Source organism: Heterocephalus glaber, unplaced genomic scaffold (genome assembly GCF_053883595.1).
Source record: "Heterocephalus glaber isolate CG9 unplaced genomic scaffold, H.glaber_assembly_v1.0 deba00001444, whole genome shotgun sequence".
Lineage (NCBI taxonomy): Eukaryota > Metazoa > Chordata > Mammalia > Rodentia > Bathyergidae > Heterocephalus > Heterocephalus glaber.
In genome coordinates, this window is record NW_028258297.1 from 3,555,225 (window position 1) to 3,570,287 (window position 15,063).

The 15,063-nt window shown below is 59.9% G+C and overlaps 1 protein-coding gene across 2 annotated transcripts in view; it reads left to right on the forward strand.

Annotated features, from left to right (window-relative positions):
* The window catches only part of Celsr1 (cadherin EGF LAG seven-pass G-type receptor 1), a 111,329-nt gene that overhangs the window by 64,910 nt on the left and 31,356 nt on the right, over positions 1-15,063 (forward strand). For both annotated transcript variants that reach the window (XM_013072446.3, XM_004845379.4), the window contains exons 5-9: positions 601-689; positions 11,002-11,159; positions 12,042-12,205; positions 12,483-12,608; positions 14,401-14,567. In XM_013072446.3, coding sequence (XP_012927900.3) covers positions 601-689; positions 11,002-11,159; positions 12,042-12,205; positions 12,483-12,608; positions 14,401-14,567 — 704 coding nt within the window. The remainder of the gene's footprint in view (positions 1-600; positions 690-11,001; positions 11,160-12,041; positions 12,206-12,482; positions 12,609-14,400; positions 14,568-15,063) is intronic.

Here is a 15,063-nt window from a genome sequence, read left to right on the forward strand (position 1 = left end):
CTGAGACAGGAAGATCACGAATTTGAGCCTAACCTGGGTAACTTAGTGCCCTGTCTTAAAAAATAAAAAAAGGCTGGGGATGTAGCTCAGTGTGAAGGTCCTGGTTCATTCCCTAGCACTGCAATCAAAAAAATTAAAATAAAGACAGTAAAGATGAGGGAGAGGTTGGATAGCACGTTACGTGACCCAGAAAGAAGCAGGATTTGGCACAGGTTTTGGTGCTGGCATCCAGGTGGGCTCCTTGCACAGGGAGGGTGCATGCCACCCTGATGAGTGTCCCTTCTTTGCACTGTTTTACACTTTTCACATTTAAAAAACATGAACAAGAATGACTTTCGTAATCAACAAAACAAAGCTGAGCAGTGGCCGTGAGGGGAGCTGTGCCCCGGTGCGCGGGTGCCCAGGTGCCCAGGTGCCCGGGATTTGCTCCAGTGTGGGGGGCGATGCCTGCCCAGCCTGGGCCATGGTGGGCTGTGCCCTCGCTGTGGGCGGGGCCTCCATAGGTACCTAACAGAGGGGAGGGACCACAGCCCCTTCCGTCCTGCAGCACCTCCCTGAGCTTCCCGCTTACCGCACCCTTTGTGCCTTCCTCCCACGCAGGCGAGTCCACGACCACTGTGACGCCGCAGGTCCCCGGGGGTGTGAGTGACGGGCGCTGGCACTCGGTGCAGGTCCAGTACTACAACAAGGTAGGCTGGCGTCTTGAGCCTCCCACCCTGGGGCAGCACGGGGCCCTGGTAACTTCCGTACTGGGACATTTATACTGTGTAGTTCAAATCCACCTCCTGTGAGAGGCCACTTGGGGCACAAGGGGGCCTAGAAATCCCCTGCACCGGGCTGGGAACCAGACGTCTGCAGCTACCACAGCTGGAGTCATCCCTAGGGAGGATGCCAGGCCATCCATGCTGTGTCCAGCCGTCCCTGGGGAAGGGGCTTTGTGGGCCACTTCTCCTTGGGGTTCATCAGCCGATAAGGGAGTGAGCTCTGGATTTGGCATCGAGAGGCCCTGCCCCATTTCCCTTCCTGAGAAGCTCCAGTCCCAGGGGTCAGCACGGGACTCCCCCACCCCTCGCTGGGCCTAGCTTTACCCCAACCTCAGCCCAGGGCATCTGCACGGCTAGACCAGCAGGCAGGACCGCCTCCGTGAGGACTGCACCTCAGGAAGCGCATTTCCTGAGTGACAACATGGGCAGGGGACACACCTACCTCAGCCTGGGCCCGAGGACACAGGGCGGGCCTTGCCGGTCAGCACTGCCACTCTGCCTCCAGAGCTGCCCCACCTCTGCCCTGAATTGCCTGCTGCCCCCGTGGCCCCAACAGGCTGCAGGAAGCCACGATGACCACTGTTGTCCTCCTGTGTCCCCGCCAGGGGTGGATGCTGTCCAGTGGCCCAGGCAGTGTGGGTGCTGAGGCCTTGTGGCCAAGGCAGGGGAGGTGCAGGGTGGGGGGCTGCATACTCCTGGAGACTGAGAAGCGGCGGGAAAGTGGCTGGGCGCTGGTGAGGGGCAGGCGCTGCCGTGGCAAGGTTCTTTCCAGCTGTGGGGCATGGTTGGCAGGGCATGTTCAGCTGATGAGTGCAGGGAGAGAAGCTCCACCTTCTGTGCCTGGCTGTCCTTGTGCTATTTAGGAGACTCCAGTCTGGGCAGGAAGGGGCAGCCTCGTGGCTTTTGGGGCAGTGCCACCTACGTGAAGGGGGGGCCACCTGCCTGCCCTGTGTGCCCCCATCCCCGGGGCTCAGGGTGGGACCTACAGTCTGGTTTTTTTCTTTCCACCCCGTCCAGATGTGTGAGACACGTCTTCTGCAGTGGCTCTCTTCCCCGTTTCAGCTGCTCTGGAGAACAGGTTCCCCGCTTTTGGGTCCCTCTGGACTCTCCTTGTGAATTTTCTACCCCGTGACCGACTCTTTCGGTTGGATGGTTCCCACCATCTCTCCATGCAGCACCCAAGGGACAACCACTTTCTCTGGGCATGTAGAAGGGCCACCAGCTCCTGTGCCTTGGGAGGACAGGGCCAGTCCTATGTCCCTTTGTGTCCTCTGGCGAGGGCCTCAGTCCCCCTGAGCGCAATGACTGCTCTGTCTGTTGTTAGGGCTCAGCTCTGCCCCAGTGAACAACCTAGACAGATGGCGAGGCAGCCTCAAGTGCTCTGTCCACACTGGACGCTTCCCTGGGCTGGCAGAATGACAGGGACTCGTACAAGCAACAGAGTGACACGAAGACTGAGCTCCAGCCCGAGGGCCAGGAAGGGGTCCATGGTCTTGTGATCCAGATGGGTCCTGGCTTTTGTCCTGATGTTACACTAGCTCTTGAAGGAAAACTGACCCCCAGGAAGGATGCTCTTGTCACCTCAGAGCCCCTGGCTCAGGGGCCACAGGTGGGCACTGCCAGCAGGCTGAGCACCTAGCAGGGTACAGGCCATGGGGACAGGTGGAGGGGACACTGGGACTGACTGTGTTGTTAGGTTTATGACAGCAGGTGCAGGCTTTCTGCTGGGGGTGGGTGGCAGGTGAGGGAGGTGGTGTCAGCCTGGGCCTTCCCTCCAGAGACAGCAGCAGCAGCAGCGTGTCCCTCGGCTGAGTTGGGGTGCAGATCTCTGCCCAGGTGCTGCATCACATCCTTCACTTGGACCCCAGGCGCATCAGCAGGGGGTCTGCCTTCCCTCTCCACCTCCAAGGTTTCTCAGAGACATGAGTTCACCACACGGTGGCCACCAGGAAGTCCCAGGGGCCAGAGGGGCCAGTGGGAGATCAGCAGGTGGGGGGAGGATCCCTGGAACCCACACTTCCATTTCCAGGGCTGGATCCTGTGGGCATGGAGCGAATGCCTGAGGGCAGGATGAGGCCCCGCCTCCACAGAGCCAGCCAACCAGTTTGCTTCCTCCCGAGCCCTGGGCTTCCGTGCTGTGCAGGGACCAGTGGCAGAGATGACCGGCCTCTGCCTGCAGGAAGGCAGGGCTGTCTGTGTGGCTTCTGTCTCAGGGGGGCTCTGACAAATTCAGGAGCAGGACGCCCCTTGTTGCTGGGGCTGCCTGGCCCAGCAGGACTTGGAAGCACGTGGTTCCCAGGGAAGGAGGGAGGTGGCTGGCCCCAAGTCTGGACGTGCCCGAGGGACGAGCTCGGGTCGCCTTCCTTGTGAGGGTCTCTGTAGTGCCATCAAGGCCGTCTCTGACCTCGGAAGATGACAGATGAGGGAGGAGGAGGAGGAGGCGTTAGTGCGAGATAGTTTGCCGAGGATTGGCCAGGGCTCGGGGCTGGGCCTGACTTCTCCCGAGGGCTGAGGGGTGACCCTCACGGCCCTCTGCCCTAAGCACACCCACTCCCCAGAGCCTCTTCCCTCCTGATCGCCCCATCTACTCTGCACCCCGCCTGCACTGGCATTCTTGGATTATTAAGCAAATATGTTGGAGAAATTGAGCATCCAACCTTCAGGGGAGGGTGGAGACACTGGTGGTGGGGTGTCTCTCCCTGCGTCTCACTGCCTGATGCTCCTCCTACCCCAGAGGCTTCTGCCCTTTCCATCTACCCGAGACCACCAGGCACGCACTGGAGCCACTGGAGCCGTGTGTGTGTGTGTGTGTGTGTGTGTGTGTGTGTGTGTGCGCACGCGTGCACGCACTTCAGGGAGCACTCGGGAACCTCCTCCATCTGCTGGCCCATGGGGACTTCAGCGCTGCCCAGCTGGCTGATGGTCAGGGTCTCCCAGGAAGCAGATGGAGCACAGACAGCATGATCCCAGGAGGGCAGCTACAAAGGCCAGGCCAGGTGTGGGGAATGGGGTGGGGCTGAGGACAGAGGCCCACAGTCCTACAGACCAGGGAGAGAGCACGGAATGGAACCGAGGAGAGTCTGGAAGCCACTAGAGGAACAGTGACTTTGGTCAGGGATGTAGCCAGCCTGCTGCCCTCCCTCTCACTTCCTCTTGGGCTCCCCATTGCCTGAAGCTGGCAGAGGCCAGGGAACCCCTCCCCAAGCCCCCAAGGCAGGAATCAGGCACAAACCCTAAACAAAACAAGATCTGTTGGTCTGATTCACGTCTGGCAAAACCGCAGAACATTGGTGTTGGATGCACTCTTCCGGGAAGGTCTGGAAGGCTGAGGTCGCTCTGCCCTGGCCAGCGCCCCTCCCCTCAGAGCCCAAACACGCCCCACCCCAGTGGGCCCAACGGGATGCCTGAAGTCACTTCCTCTCGGAGACCTGCATTTTCCCTGAGGCTTCATGCGAAACGCTTAAATGTTTCCACCGGCAGCACCTGTGGAAATACTTGGTGGGAAGCCTTCTGAGGTTGTTTCTTCATACCTGAAGCTCAGGTTCTGCTGTTGGGGTTCTGTGAAGTTTGCCCTACTGTCCCGTCTGCGTTCATGGGACAGGAGAGGCTTGTTCCTGTGGAGACGGCTCTGATGTGGACGCATCACTGCTTTTCTGGGGGGTGGAGGGGATGGGCACACATGGATGGAAGGACAGGGCCCTCTGTGCCGTCACTGGACAGCTGTTCCTCATAGAGCAGTGCTCGCGGCCATCTGCAGGGGTCCCATCTGCACCCCTTGCCTTGCTGGGGAACCTCAGTGGCTAAGGGCACTAATGTGTCAGCAAGGAACTCTGAGGACCTCAGGGGATGGTGACAGTTCCTGCCCACTTCAGCCAGGACATCAGGTTGCCCCTCCCAGAGGCAGGACACTCTCTTGGCCACCGGAGCCTGTGTGGCCTGGGATGCATGGCTGTGTCAGGGTGGGTAGTGTGCCTCACTTGACACACCAGGCAGCGTGGCCACCAGAGACACGGGACACATGCAGAGTGGGAGTGGGCAGGGCCAGGGCTAAGGGTCTGGGACAGTGCACGGAGGAGGGGAGGCGGGCGTGCAGGCATCTCCATCTGGGTGCTGCTGAGGTTTGGGGCTGACTGCTTTGTATGGGGGGCTTGTCCTGCGAGGCCATCCCTGGCCACCTATGTGCCAGTCACAGTGCAAGCAGAATATCTGCAGTCACTGCCAGATGTCCCCTGAGGGAGGATTGTCCCCACAGGACATGGGGAGGAGCGATAGATAGGTCAGCTGGGGGAACTGGGGTGGCCTGGGGTGCAGGGTGGAGCGGCGCAGGGTGGAGCGGCATGGTTGTCTTCAGGGGCGCCTGACCTGGGGACACGGCTCTGTGGCTGTGAAGCCCATGAGAGCTGCTGAAAGAGGCCATGGCACCCCTCACATGGGGCTGCCGGAGGGGTCTTGACCGCCCTGGCTGGGGTTCACATCCTCTGCTGTCCACGTGGTTCCAAACCTCCCAGGTGTGCCTGAGCTGCATATGAACCCCCAGATCCTGCTCGCCCTGCACCCCACCTGCCCTGCACCCTGTTCATTCATTCATCAAATGTTCATGGACTCTGCTGCATATGCACCAGAAAAAGAATTAAAAACCTCTCACCCTCTGGGGGCCCGTGTTTCCAGGGCAGGGAGGGCGAGGGGGGTTGGTCCTCACAGATGGCACTGTCCAGCTGTCCTCGCCTGGTGGGGGAGATGGAAGGAGCCGAAGGGGCCGAATGTGAAGAGAGCACACCCCTGCCCAGCCCCAGCCCCCAGGGTGGAGCACAGACTGCAGTTGGCAGGAGCTGTGACGTTCCATCCGGTGCTGGGCCATAGGGCAGTGGAGGCATTGTAGTGGCCCTTTGGGCAGCAGTGTGGTGTACAGTGTGTATGTTTGGGAGGAAAGACAGGAAACAAAGTGAACGAGTGCTCTCCTCCCATCTGGCATTGGGGATCAATCCAGGGCCTTTGCACTGAGCTGCATTCCTAGCCTTCTTTTTATTTTTTATTTTAAGGCAGGGTTTCTCTAGAACTTGAACTCCTCCTGCCTCAGCCTCCCAGCATGCTGGGATTACAGACAGGTGGTGCCCTGTCTGGCTGTATTAATACTTCTCTGATGTTGCCTGTGCCATTTTCCACCTACCTGTGTGACAGCAGGAGCCTGCTGGCTTCTGTGCCTATGAGCCATATTCTTAAAATTTTCTATTTCACCAAATCGTATTTGAAGAATATGGGAGATAGTGACAGTAAACTTTTATGAAGGTCTTTAAGCTTTACAAAGCACAGAAAATCGTTTCCACCAAGAAGACAGTGAGGAGCTTGCTACCCCACCCCACCCCGCAAGAGCTGTCTTAGTGCTCGCTCAATGCCGCTTGGCCAACGGAGGGGTGCAGGCTGGCCAGTCCCCGTAAGGTGCGTGCTGAGTTCGAGAGCCCCGGGGCTGTGTCACAGTAAAAGCTCTGGAGAACCCCAAGGTGCAGCAATAGTCTGGAGTGAACTAGTGTTTCTTTCCGGCAGTGTTTCCTGGCCCCATGCCTGTCCCACTGGCCCACAAGTGAATACCTACTGGGTATCCACTTCCTCGAGAGCTGCATTCCCGGCTCCCTCGGGCCCCAGGGCGATGTCTGAAATGGCCCTTATCCTACATCTCTGGCTTGGAATGCTAAATGCCTCCTTGAAGCCAAGGGGCAGGTAATAAAAGCCTGCAGAGGGGGCTGGGGGGCCAGTGAGCCCGTGAGAGAGGTGACGCTGTGCCCCCTGTGCAGAGCCGGTGGCCAGGCCGAGGAGTGGGGAGGACACACCCCGTCCACTGGAGGGTAAGTGCCGTGGTTTCCTTTCCTGAACACGGCCTCATGGGGTGGTTGAAAACCACCTGCCGTCTGTCCCCGCTTCCCAGCACAACTTTGAAGCACAGTGTGCTGCAGACCCCTCCATTCCCTCCCTGTTTCCTCCTGGCCTGGCCTCTGCCACACTCAGCACAGGGTGATGGTGCTCCTGGATGTCCCACCTTGTGCTGGGCATGTGTTTGTCAGCCCACCTGATCCTTGCGCCCTGGGAGGAGACAATGAGGAAACTGAGGCACGGGGCAAGTGACAGGAATATGGTTAGACCTGGCCATTGCCTGGGGTCCCTCACCCATTCCTCTGCCAGGGTCCAGATGTCTCGTTGGAGGAGACAGGAGGTGGCAGGTCCTGGGAGGCTCTGAGGACAGAGGGACTCTCGGATCCTAGCAGGAATGGCCAGGGCTTTGTCAGAGGCCACGTAAGAATGTGCAAGATTCTGTGCATGTGTGCAAAGTGTGAGTGTCTCACGGTGTGTGAGTGTGCCAGTGAGAGTGAGGGTGAATCTCTGGGTGCACGGGTGAGAGTGAGTGAGTGTGCACACGTCCATGAGTTAGAGCAAGGGTCAGGGTGCAAATGTGCACCAGCTAGTGAGTGTGCACGTGTAAACGACTATGAGTGTGCACTGAGTGTGAGTCTGCAGTTTCCTGTCCCCCCCCCCCACCTCGAGGCTGTGCTTTTGAAAGATGAGCTGAGCTCTGTGCATCCTCGTCCCTAAGCTCCGTCCTGTCTTTCTGGGCACGCGACCCCGGGTTTGTGGGTGACTTGGGCCCCACCCAAGTGCCCAGCGCCACACAGCGGGGGCCTGATGGGTGGCTGCTCGTCCCCGGCTAGCGTACCTTGCCCTGGAGGGTTGCCTCTGTGGGTGCCCAAGGGTCCTCGAGCAGCTGTGTCTGCATGGCCCCCGAGAGGAGGAGCGTGTGGCCCCAGGCCCCCAAGAAGGTGCTGCTGATAACCTCGGGAGCCCTTGGTTTCGACCCTCATTTGTCAGGGGAGAGAAGGACCCCTCGGAGCAAACCTGGCCGGAGCCTTGGCTGCTGAGATACCCACTAGGCGTGACCTGGTGTTTGAGCCCAGTAGTATCCCCAGGAGGTTCCCAGAGTCTGGTCCCAAGGCTGGGGACAGACAAGTCCACTCTGCTGTCGAGGTCCCTCGGCACCTCGCTGCGAGTGAAGTGACAGGGTGGTAGTGCTGCATGTGGCCCCTTGCACACATTCCCTGGGTGCAGCCACCTGTGTGTGCTGTGAGGTCAGCATCACTTAATCATTGCTGACACTGAGCGTGAATCCATTCACGTCCTGGGCTGGCCTCCCGGGTCCGGTTTCCCGGGTGCTCTGTGTGCCGCCCCCATGCTGTAATCGGACCCCATGGCCCTCGATGCAGGATTGTTGGCAGCAGCAGGTTAAAGGGCTGCAGAAACGTGAGCACTCTTGAGTACCAAAGGCTTTTGTGCATGCACAAAACCTCCGCCGAGCAAAGCCAGCCGGGAGGAAGGGACGCCGGGAAGATGACGCCGGCCAAGCCAGGCCTCTGCGTCAGGACTCCTGGGTCCTGGGTCCCACAGTGCCCCAGGGATTTCCCAGGTGGAGGAGGGAATGTGGGGGTGGCCCGTGCATCCCTGGAGTTCAGATATAGGGGTCACAGGCGTCATCTCTCCACAGTCCACTGTGGGCCTGGGCCTCTGGTCCGCCTGTGTTGTGCCTGCTTTCCCTATGTCCAGGCTGGGCTGCCCACGAGCTTCCTGGCCCTGCAGGGAGGCCTGGGAGTCCTTGGCCTCCTTGGGGGAGGCTTGTGTAGGAGGTGGGGTCTGCGGGCCCCACCCATCCGGCCCCGAACTCCTCCAGGCAGAAACTGGGAAGCGGAGACAGTGCCTCTGGCCCCTTTAATCAGACATCGTTGTCTTCTTTTGTGTAAATCAGTGGCAAAGTTTAAAATTCATCTTAAAGATGTTGGGAATCGGTTCTTCTGTCTGATCTCTTGTTCCTCCTCCCTGGGCTAGGAGTGGCAAGGCGGGGCCTGTTTCCCTCCCCTGATCTCTGAAGGAGCCGTTTAAACTGCTTCCTGAACTTCAAGAGGGTGGGCTGGAACTGAGCGGTGAAGCCAGCCCTCCCAGTGCCTTGTCCTCCGGCTTTTCATTCTGCTTGCAGCCTTCCAGCTGCCGCATAGTTTATCTTCTTTAAAAAATAACTTATTTTTGTCTTCATCAGGAGAAAGAAGGCTGAACATTTGATTTGTCAAATGTGTTCTTTTCTTTCTTCTTTCCTTTTTCTTTCTGTCGTCCGTCTTTCTTGTACTGATTGCTTAGCTGGGCTCAAAATTGTGATCTTCCAGCCTCAGCCTCCCAGAATGCTGGGTTACAGGCGTGCACCCCCATATCCGGCCACTCTTATGGCTGAGTGTACTCCACCGCGTGGATAAACCAGTCTACCATTTGCACATCAGCGGGCATTTGGCTTGCTTTCACCGTTGGGCATTGCCAGCCTGTGTGAGCAGCTTCAGGTGGAGCCCTTGGCCGTGGGTCCTCTGCCCTCTCTGCAGGGCTCCCGCTGCCCCTTCCTGCTCCTCACCCCCGAGGCCCTGGGCCCTCAGGCCTGGCTGATCACTGTAGTGTGCAGGCCTCCCCTCCCAGAAGTGGAAATTACAGCCTTGGAGATAATTCCGGTTCAGCTCAGAAGGGCTCTTCTCTCTCCAGGGCCGCACCTGGTGTTTCAGGGCCCCTAATGAGCACTTGCACCCACGTTACACAGCAGCCTGCAGCTCTAGGGACAGAACAGGGACTTCACTCTCTCCTGACCCTGCCGCAGAACACGAGCGTGTTTCTCCATGGAAAGAGCCTAGCAGGCGGTGAATTCACCCAGGATGTAAGCGGCGACCATGACCCAGGGTGCCCGGCATGGTGAAAGCCTCCCTTGTCTCTCTAAGGAGGGCTTGCAGGGGACCCAGCGTCCTCTGCTGACATCATTCCCAAAGTCCTTGTGACACAGAGAGGACAGGTTTTCTGATATTAAATCCTTATCCTGTACATGGAGGAGCCAAGGGGCAGCAGTGGGTCTCATTCGAGTCAGATGGTTGCCTGATGGACGGAGGAAGGCTCAGCTGGGGTGGCCATGGACAGCTGTGCTGGCTGTGTACTGCACCAATACAAAGAATGCTGCCTGGGTCAACAGGGCTCCTAGAGTCGCACAGCTCAGGCACTTGGTTGAGCTCCTGTTACCAGCAGGTCCAAGTCCTGCCTTCCTTCCTACCCACAGTCCTCAATCAAACAGATGCTTTGTTCCTGTAGAAAAAAATTAAGATTTCTTTTTGAATGAACTATGTAGTCATTCCCTGATCAAAAGGCAGTGAGGATGCTCTGATTGCATTCTAAGCATTTGTAAACCTTTTCGGTAGTACCACACGGAAGCTTGAGACTGTGTCATGTCCTACACTCAAACTGACCCAGAGCTGGCAAGAAGCGCTGGGCCCACGGGGGTTGTTTGCTGTTCCGTGTGTTTGTTTCTCAGACAGGCCCTTGCTGTGCTCCCCAGCGGGCCTTGCAGTCCTGGGCCCCATGCATCCCCGCCATGGCTGGGTCCATTGTTTTAGGGTGGGGCAGAGGCTCTGGCAGGCGTCCTTGGGGCCACCAGGCTGGCAGGACTCGGGAGCCCTGTGCGGGCGGAAAGGCGAACCCAGCCCCGCACACCCACCACCCTCCACGGCCTCCGGAGGGGGCAGGGACGGGGCGGGAAGGCTTTAGGTCGTCTGGGGGGACACACGTGGTGTCCTGGGAGGGTCAGCGGGCCTGGGTGGGGGAGTCACCACCCGGAAGGAAGTGGGGCGCGCAGGACCCCACATCGCTCAGGGGACTGCAGGGGCCACAGGCTCATGGGAAGGTGGGGTTGGTCAAGTGCTCAGAGGGGTTGGCTGGGCCAGTGGGAGAGACAGGTTGGGGACTGGGATACGCTGGAAGGGACCAGAGCTTCGTGCTCTGCGGGGCACAGGCCCTGTCTGGGCGGGCAGCGGTGTCCTGGTGTCCATGGCTGCACTGCGCTGGGTGGGGCCCTGGTGAGGAGCCCTGGGCCCAGAGACATCCCTGGAACAGCAGATGATGAGGGGTTCCCTCGACACTCGGAGGCTCCCTGCCCTCCCTCGGCGTCTACAGACAGGCACACCTGCCTCGAGGGCACTGGCAACCTCCTCTTCCTCGATATCCCCGAGGCATGGGGCCCACGTGGACCGCTGAGGCTCCCTTCCCTCATGGCCACACCTCTGTCCCCAGCCAAGTCCCGTGTCCAGGGTCCTGGGAAGGATGTGAGTCTGGGGTCCCATAGATTGAGGCCAGGTCGGGGCACCAGGCAGGCGGCTGAGTCCTTCTGCATCTTCTCCTCCCACAGCCCAACATCGGCCGCCTGGGCCTGCCCCATGGGCCATCTGGGGAGAAGGTGGCCGTGGTGACCGTGGATGACTGTGACACCGCCATGGCAGTGCACTTCGGCAGCTATGTTGGGAACTACAGCTGTGCCGCCCAGGGCACCCAGAGCGGCTCCAAGAAGTGAGCATCCCGGGGGACCAAGGGACCTTACCCACTATGGCCACTGCTACAGATGTGGGTTGCCTTGGACAGGAGGTGTGGGGCACCTCAGCCACTCTTTCCCTCCTGTGGCTGGGCCACCTTTCCTCTGAGACGTTAGAACCCTCTAGGACAGGTCCTTTGAGAGTCTGTTAGAGAGGCCAGGGCAGCCCCCAGGCTGTGACGATGGCCCGGTGACCCGGAGACTGTCCTGGCCCCGTCTCCATGGGCTTCATCTGGCAAGTATGGTCCTTGGGCCTTGGACTGCATGAGCGGAAGTGACTGTGTCTGTGCTGGTCCCAGAGTCTCCCTAGGGTGGTCCCGACTCAGGGACGGAGGAGTCCCAGTGTGGACACACATAGGCATTGGCATGTTTCTCCTTTCGTGACACCAGCCTGAAAAGGCAAGCATGCCCACTGCACTTGGTGCACACTGGGAGACACCAGGTGGCCTTCACATATGGGTGAACCCCAGTGTCCTGAGTGTGCTGTGGGCCTGGGACAGCCACCACCTTCCGCTTGGTCCTCCTGACATCCCCTTTCTGGAGGGCCTGGGAGGCTGGCCAAGTGGAGCCCTAGTGGTGACTCCCTCGCCGGCCCCCTTCCATCTGAGGAGGAGATGTGCAGGTTGGGTGGGCACTGGGGCCACCACGTAGCCTGAAGCAGCCATTTGTCAGGATGTGGGGTGAGGTTAGAAACTGAGGCACAAGGAGGCCATGAAGAGCCAGACGTGGCCCAGTGGTAGAGTGTGCTTTTTGTCCTGGCACGTGGTGACCACCTGCTCCGTGATGGCAGCATCCGTCCCTGATGGCAAAAGCTTCCTCTCTCCGCCTGGACATCACAGAGAACGGCTTTGCCTCCCCAGGTCCCTGGATCTGACGGGGCCCCTGCTCCTGGGCGGCGTCCCCAACCTGCCAGAGGACTTTCCTGTGAGCAACCGACAGTTTGTGGGCTGCATGCGCAACCTGTCCATTGACGGCCAGAACGTAGACATGGCTGGCTTCATCGCCAACAATGGCACCAGGGCAGGTGTGTGCAGCGGAAGTCCACTTCCACGTCACTGGGGGGGGCATCCTCTGCTGGGCAGGGCACGCTGGGACATGCCATCCTTGGCATGAGGGCTGGAGCTGACCCCAGGACAACCTGATCTTGGGACTTGAGTGTATCCCTGGTGCCCAGGTCGGCCGCCATGACGGCCCTGGGGACCCAGAGCCCGGGTGTGAGTGACATTGGGGCTGCCTGCCTGAGGCCCCATTCTTAGTCCCTGGTGGGGTATGCATTGAGGCCACCCACTCTGCCTTGCCAGGCTGTGCTGCCCAGACGGACTTCTGCAAGGGCACTGTGTGCCAGCATGGGGGCACCTGTGTGAACCGGTGGAGCACCTACCTGTGCCGCTGCCCGCTGCGCTTCGGTGGCAAGAACTGTGAGCAAGGTGAGGTCTCTCGTGCCCATGCAGGCTTGGGGCCACACAGGGAGCGAGCTGGGCAGAGGCCAGGGGTGCCTGGGAGCCTCAGCCTGGGGTGCTCAGGGCAAGAGGAGGCCGGGGTCCAAGGAGCAGTGTGGCTCAGGTGGCACTAGGCCTGTGAGCGATTTCCTGGCCCTCCGCTCCCTGAGGACGCCCTCCAGCTGGCTGCCCACTGACTGGATGTAACAGATGGGTGGACCTCCATCTCCACTCACCCCTGCATCCTGTGCAGTCATGGACAGGTTTTTAGCAGTCAATTCCATTTGAAGCCGTACAGTACCAAGTAGGCATCTTTTTGTGTGATTGTGTGTGATACTGGAGGTTGAATCCAAGGCCTTTGCACTGAGCTACATCCCCAGCCCTTTTTATAAAATAAAAAAAAATTGTAAGCCAGGGTCCTGGTAAGTCACAAAGTTGTCCAGGTTGGGCTTGAGTTGTGATCCGCCTGCCTCAGCCTCCCAGAGCACTGAGACGAGAGGCTTACACGCCTGGCGGGTCTCTTCATTTTAAAAATCACCGACACTCTTCCTTTAAAAGTGGGGCAGTTAGGTCGGGTCCACTGGGGCAGGCTCAAGGTCCGACTTTGAAGATTCTCAGAGCTCATGGGCAAGGTTCTGAGAAGTAGAAAACCACCCACTGACAAGGTGGCACCTGCCTCCGTCCTGTGGCCCATCCCGGCCAGAGCTGGCCAGCTGCTCTGCACCCCGATTCACCTCAGCCTCTGCACCAGGGGGCCATGCACCTGTGTCTGTTTTGGGGGACTGGTGGGACCAAGGGCCTGCCCCAGATTCCCAGGAGAAAGCAGCCCGGAACTGCAGTGGCACATTCTCGGGGAGGGTGCAGTTCAGTCCAGCGGGGCAGGTGACAGGCAGTGGCCCGAGGCTGGCGTCCTTGGCTACCCTGCAGCCGGCTGGCACGCACTGGCTGGGGGCGTGCGGTGTGACATCGAGCCACGCCCTCGCCTTACCTGTGGCAGACAGGAGCTTCTTTCCACACAGGGCCCTGCACATGGGGTCAGGCTGCCCTGGCCGCCCCACCCCACGGTTGCCGCTCAGGTTGCTGGGTAGCAGTGACTCTGGGTGTGGCCGCAGCCTTTAAGGCCTGTGTGACGACTGCAGAGCCACCTGACGGGCAGGCCCGGCCAGGGTGAGGGCAGCAGGTGCCAGCACAGTGGGTTTCCAAGATGAGGCTCTTGTCCCCCCACCCCCCCTCCATCTGAGGACCTGGGGGCCCAGCAGCGTTTGGATCTCCCCGCTCGTCTCCAGGAGCGGAAGAGCAGCAGCCTGTGTGCAGGGCTGGAACCCTGCCTGGCCCCCACAGCAGGTCACACTGCAGGCCGGCGTCTGTGCCCGCAGCCATGTGTACCACCCTGACCGCAGGTGCATGCTGTCCTCACCAAGGGGTTGTCGTGCATGGAACCCTGCCCCCGTTCCTGGTCCTCAACCCTAGCCCAGCAGGTGTGGGGCGACACAGGAAGACTGGGCTCACAGGCTCGCCACTCAAGCCATCTGCCTCTTGGCCAGCCAGAGTGCCCCTTGGCACACTTGGCAGTGGATGGAAGCCTCCGGCCTGGCCTCTGCCCTGGCAGTGGCGCTCTCAGGGGTCGGTATCTGCAGAGCTTTTCCTGGATTCAGGAGACCGGCTTGGGGCAGTCACAGACTGAGACAGGCCATTGTGTTAAAATGGCTCGGATCCACTCCAGTCCCATCCCATCCCCTCAGCTGGAAAGGGTGCTCAGAGGCCCCATCTCTGCCCACAGTCATGCCCCACCCCCAGCGCTTCAGCGGTGAGAGCGTCGTGTCCTGGAGTGACCTGGACATCACCATCTCCGTGCCCTGGTACCTGGGGCTCATGTTCCGGACCCGGAAGGAGGACAGCGTGCTCATGGAGGCCATCGCTGGTGTGTCATCCAGGCTCCATCTCCAGGTGAGCAAGGCCATGTGGTGCCTGGAGGGCCTGCAGGGTGGGCAACGTGCAAGAGAAGGATAGGCATGGGGTTTCCCAGGACACCGCCGAAGGGCATCTGCTGCTCCCCCACCTCCTCCTCTGCCTGCCCCTGGGTTCACCAGTGGAAACATGAGTGGCTTTCTTGTGCTGCAGCACAATTGGGCCATTCAGGGCCCAGGCACGCAGGGATCATACAAGGCTTGGATTCCCACAGGATACCCACCAGGAATTCCTCTCCAGCCCTCTCTTCCCTTCCTGAAGGCCGAGAGGACACATGGATGCCCAGGTGATCCTAGGAGCAGCTCTGGCCAGAGCAGGCTGTGAGCAGGAGCGCAGGCCTCTGTGGACCCTGAATGGCTCTGACCTGTCCACTGTGGCCAGGAGGTGCCGAGAACCTGTGGGCGCCCTCACAACACGTGTTCTCTTCCACTTTGTGGCCCTCTCCACTTTGTTCCTTGAAGTTCGGGGCAGCAGT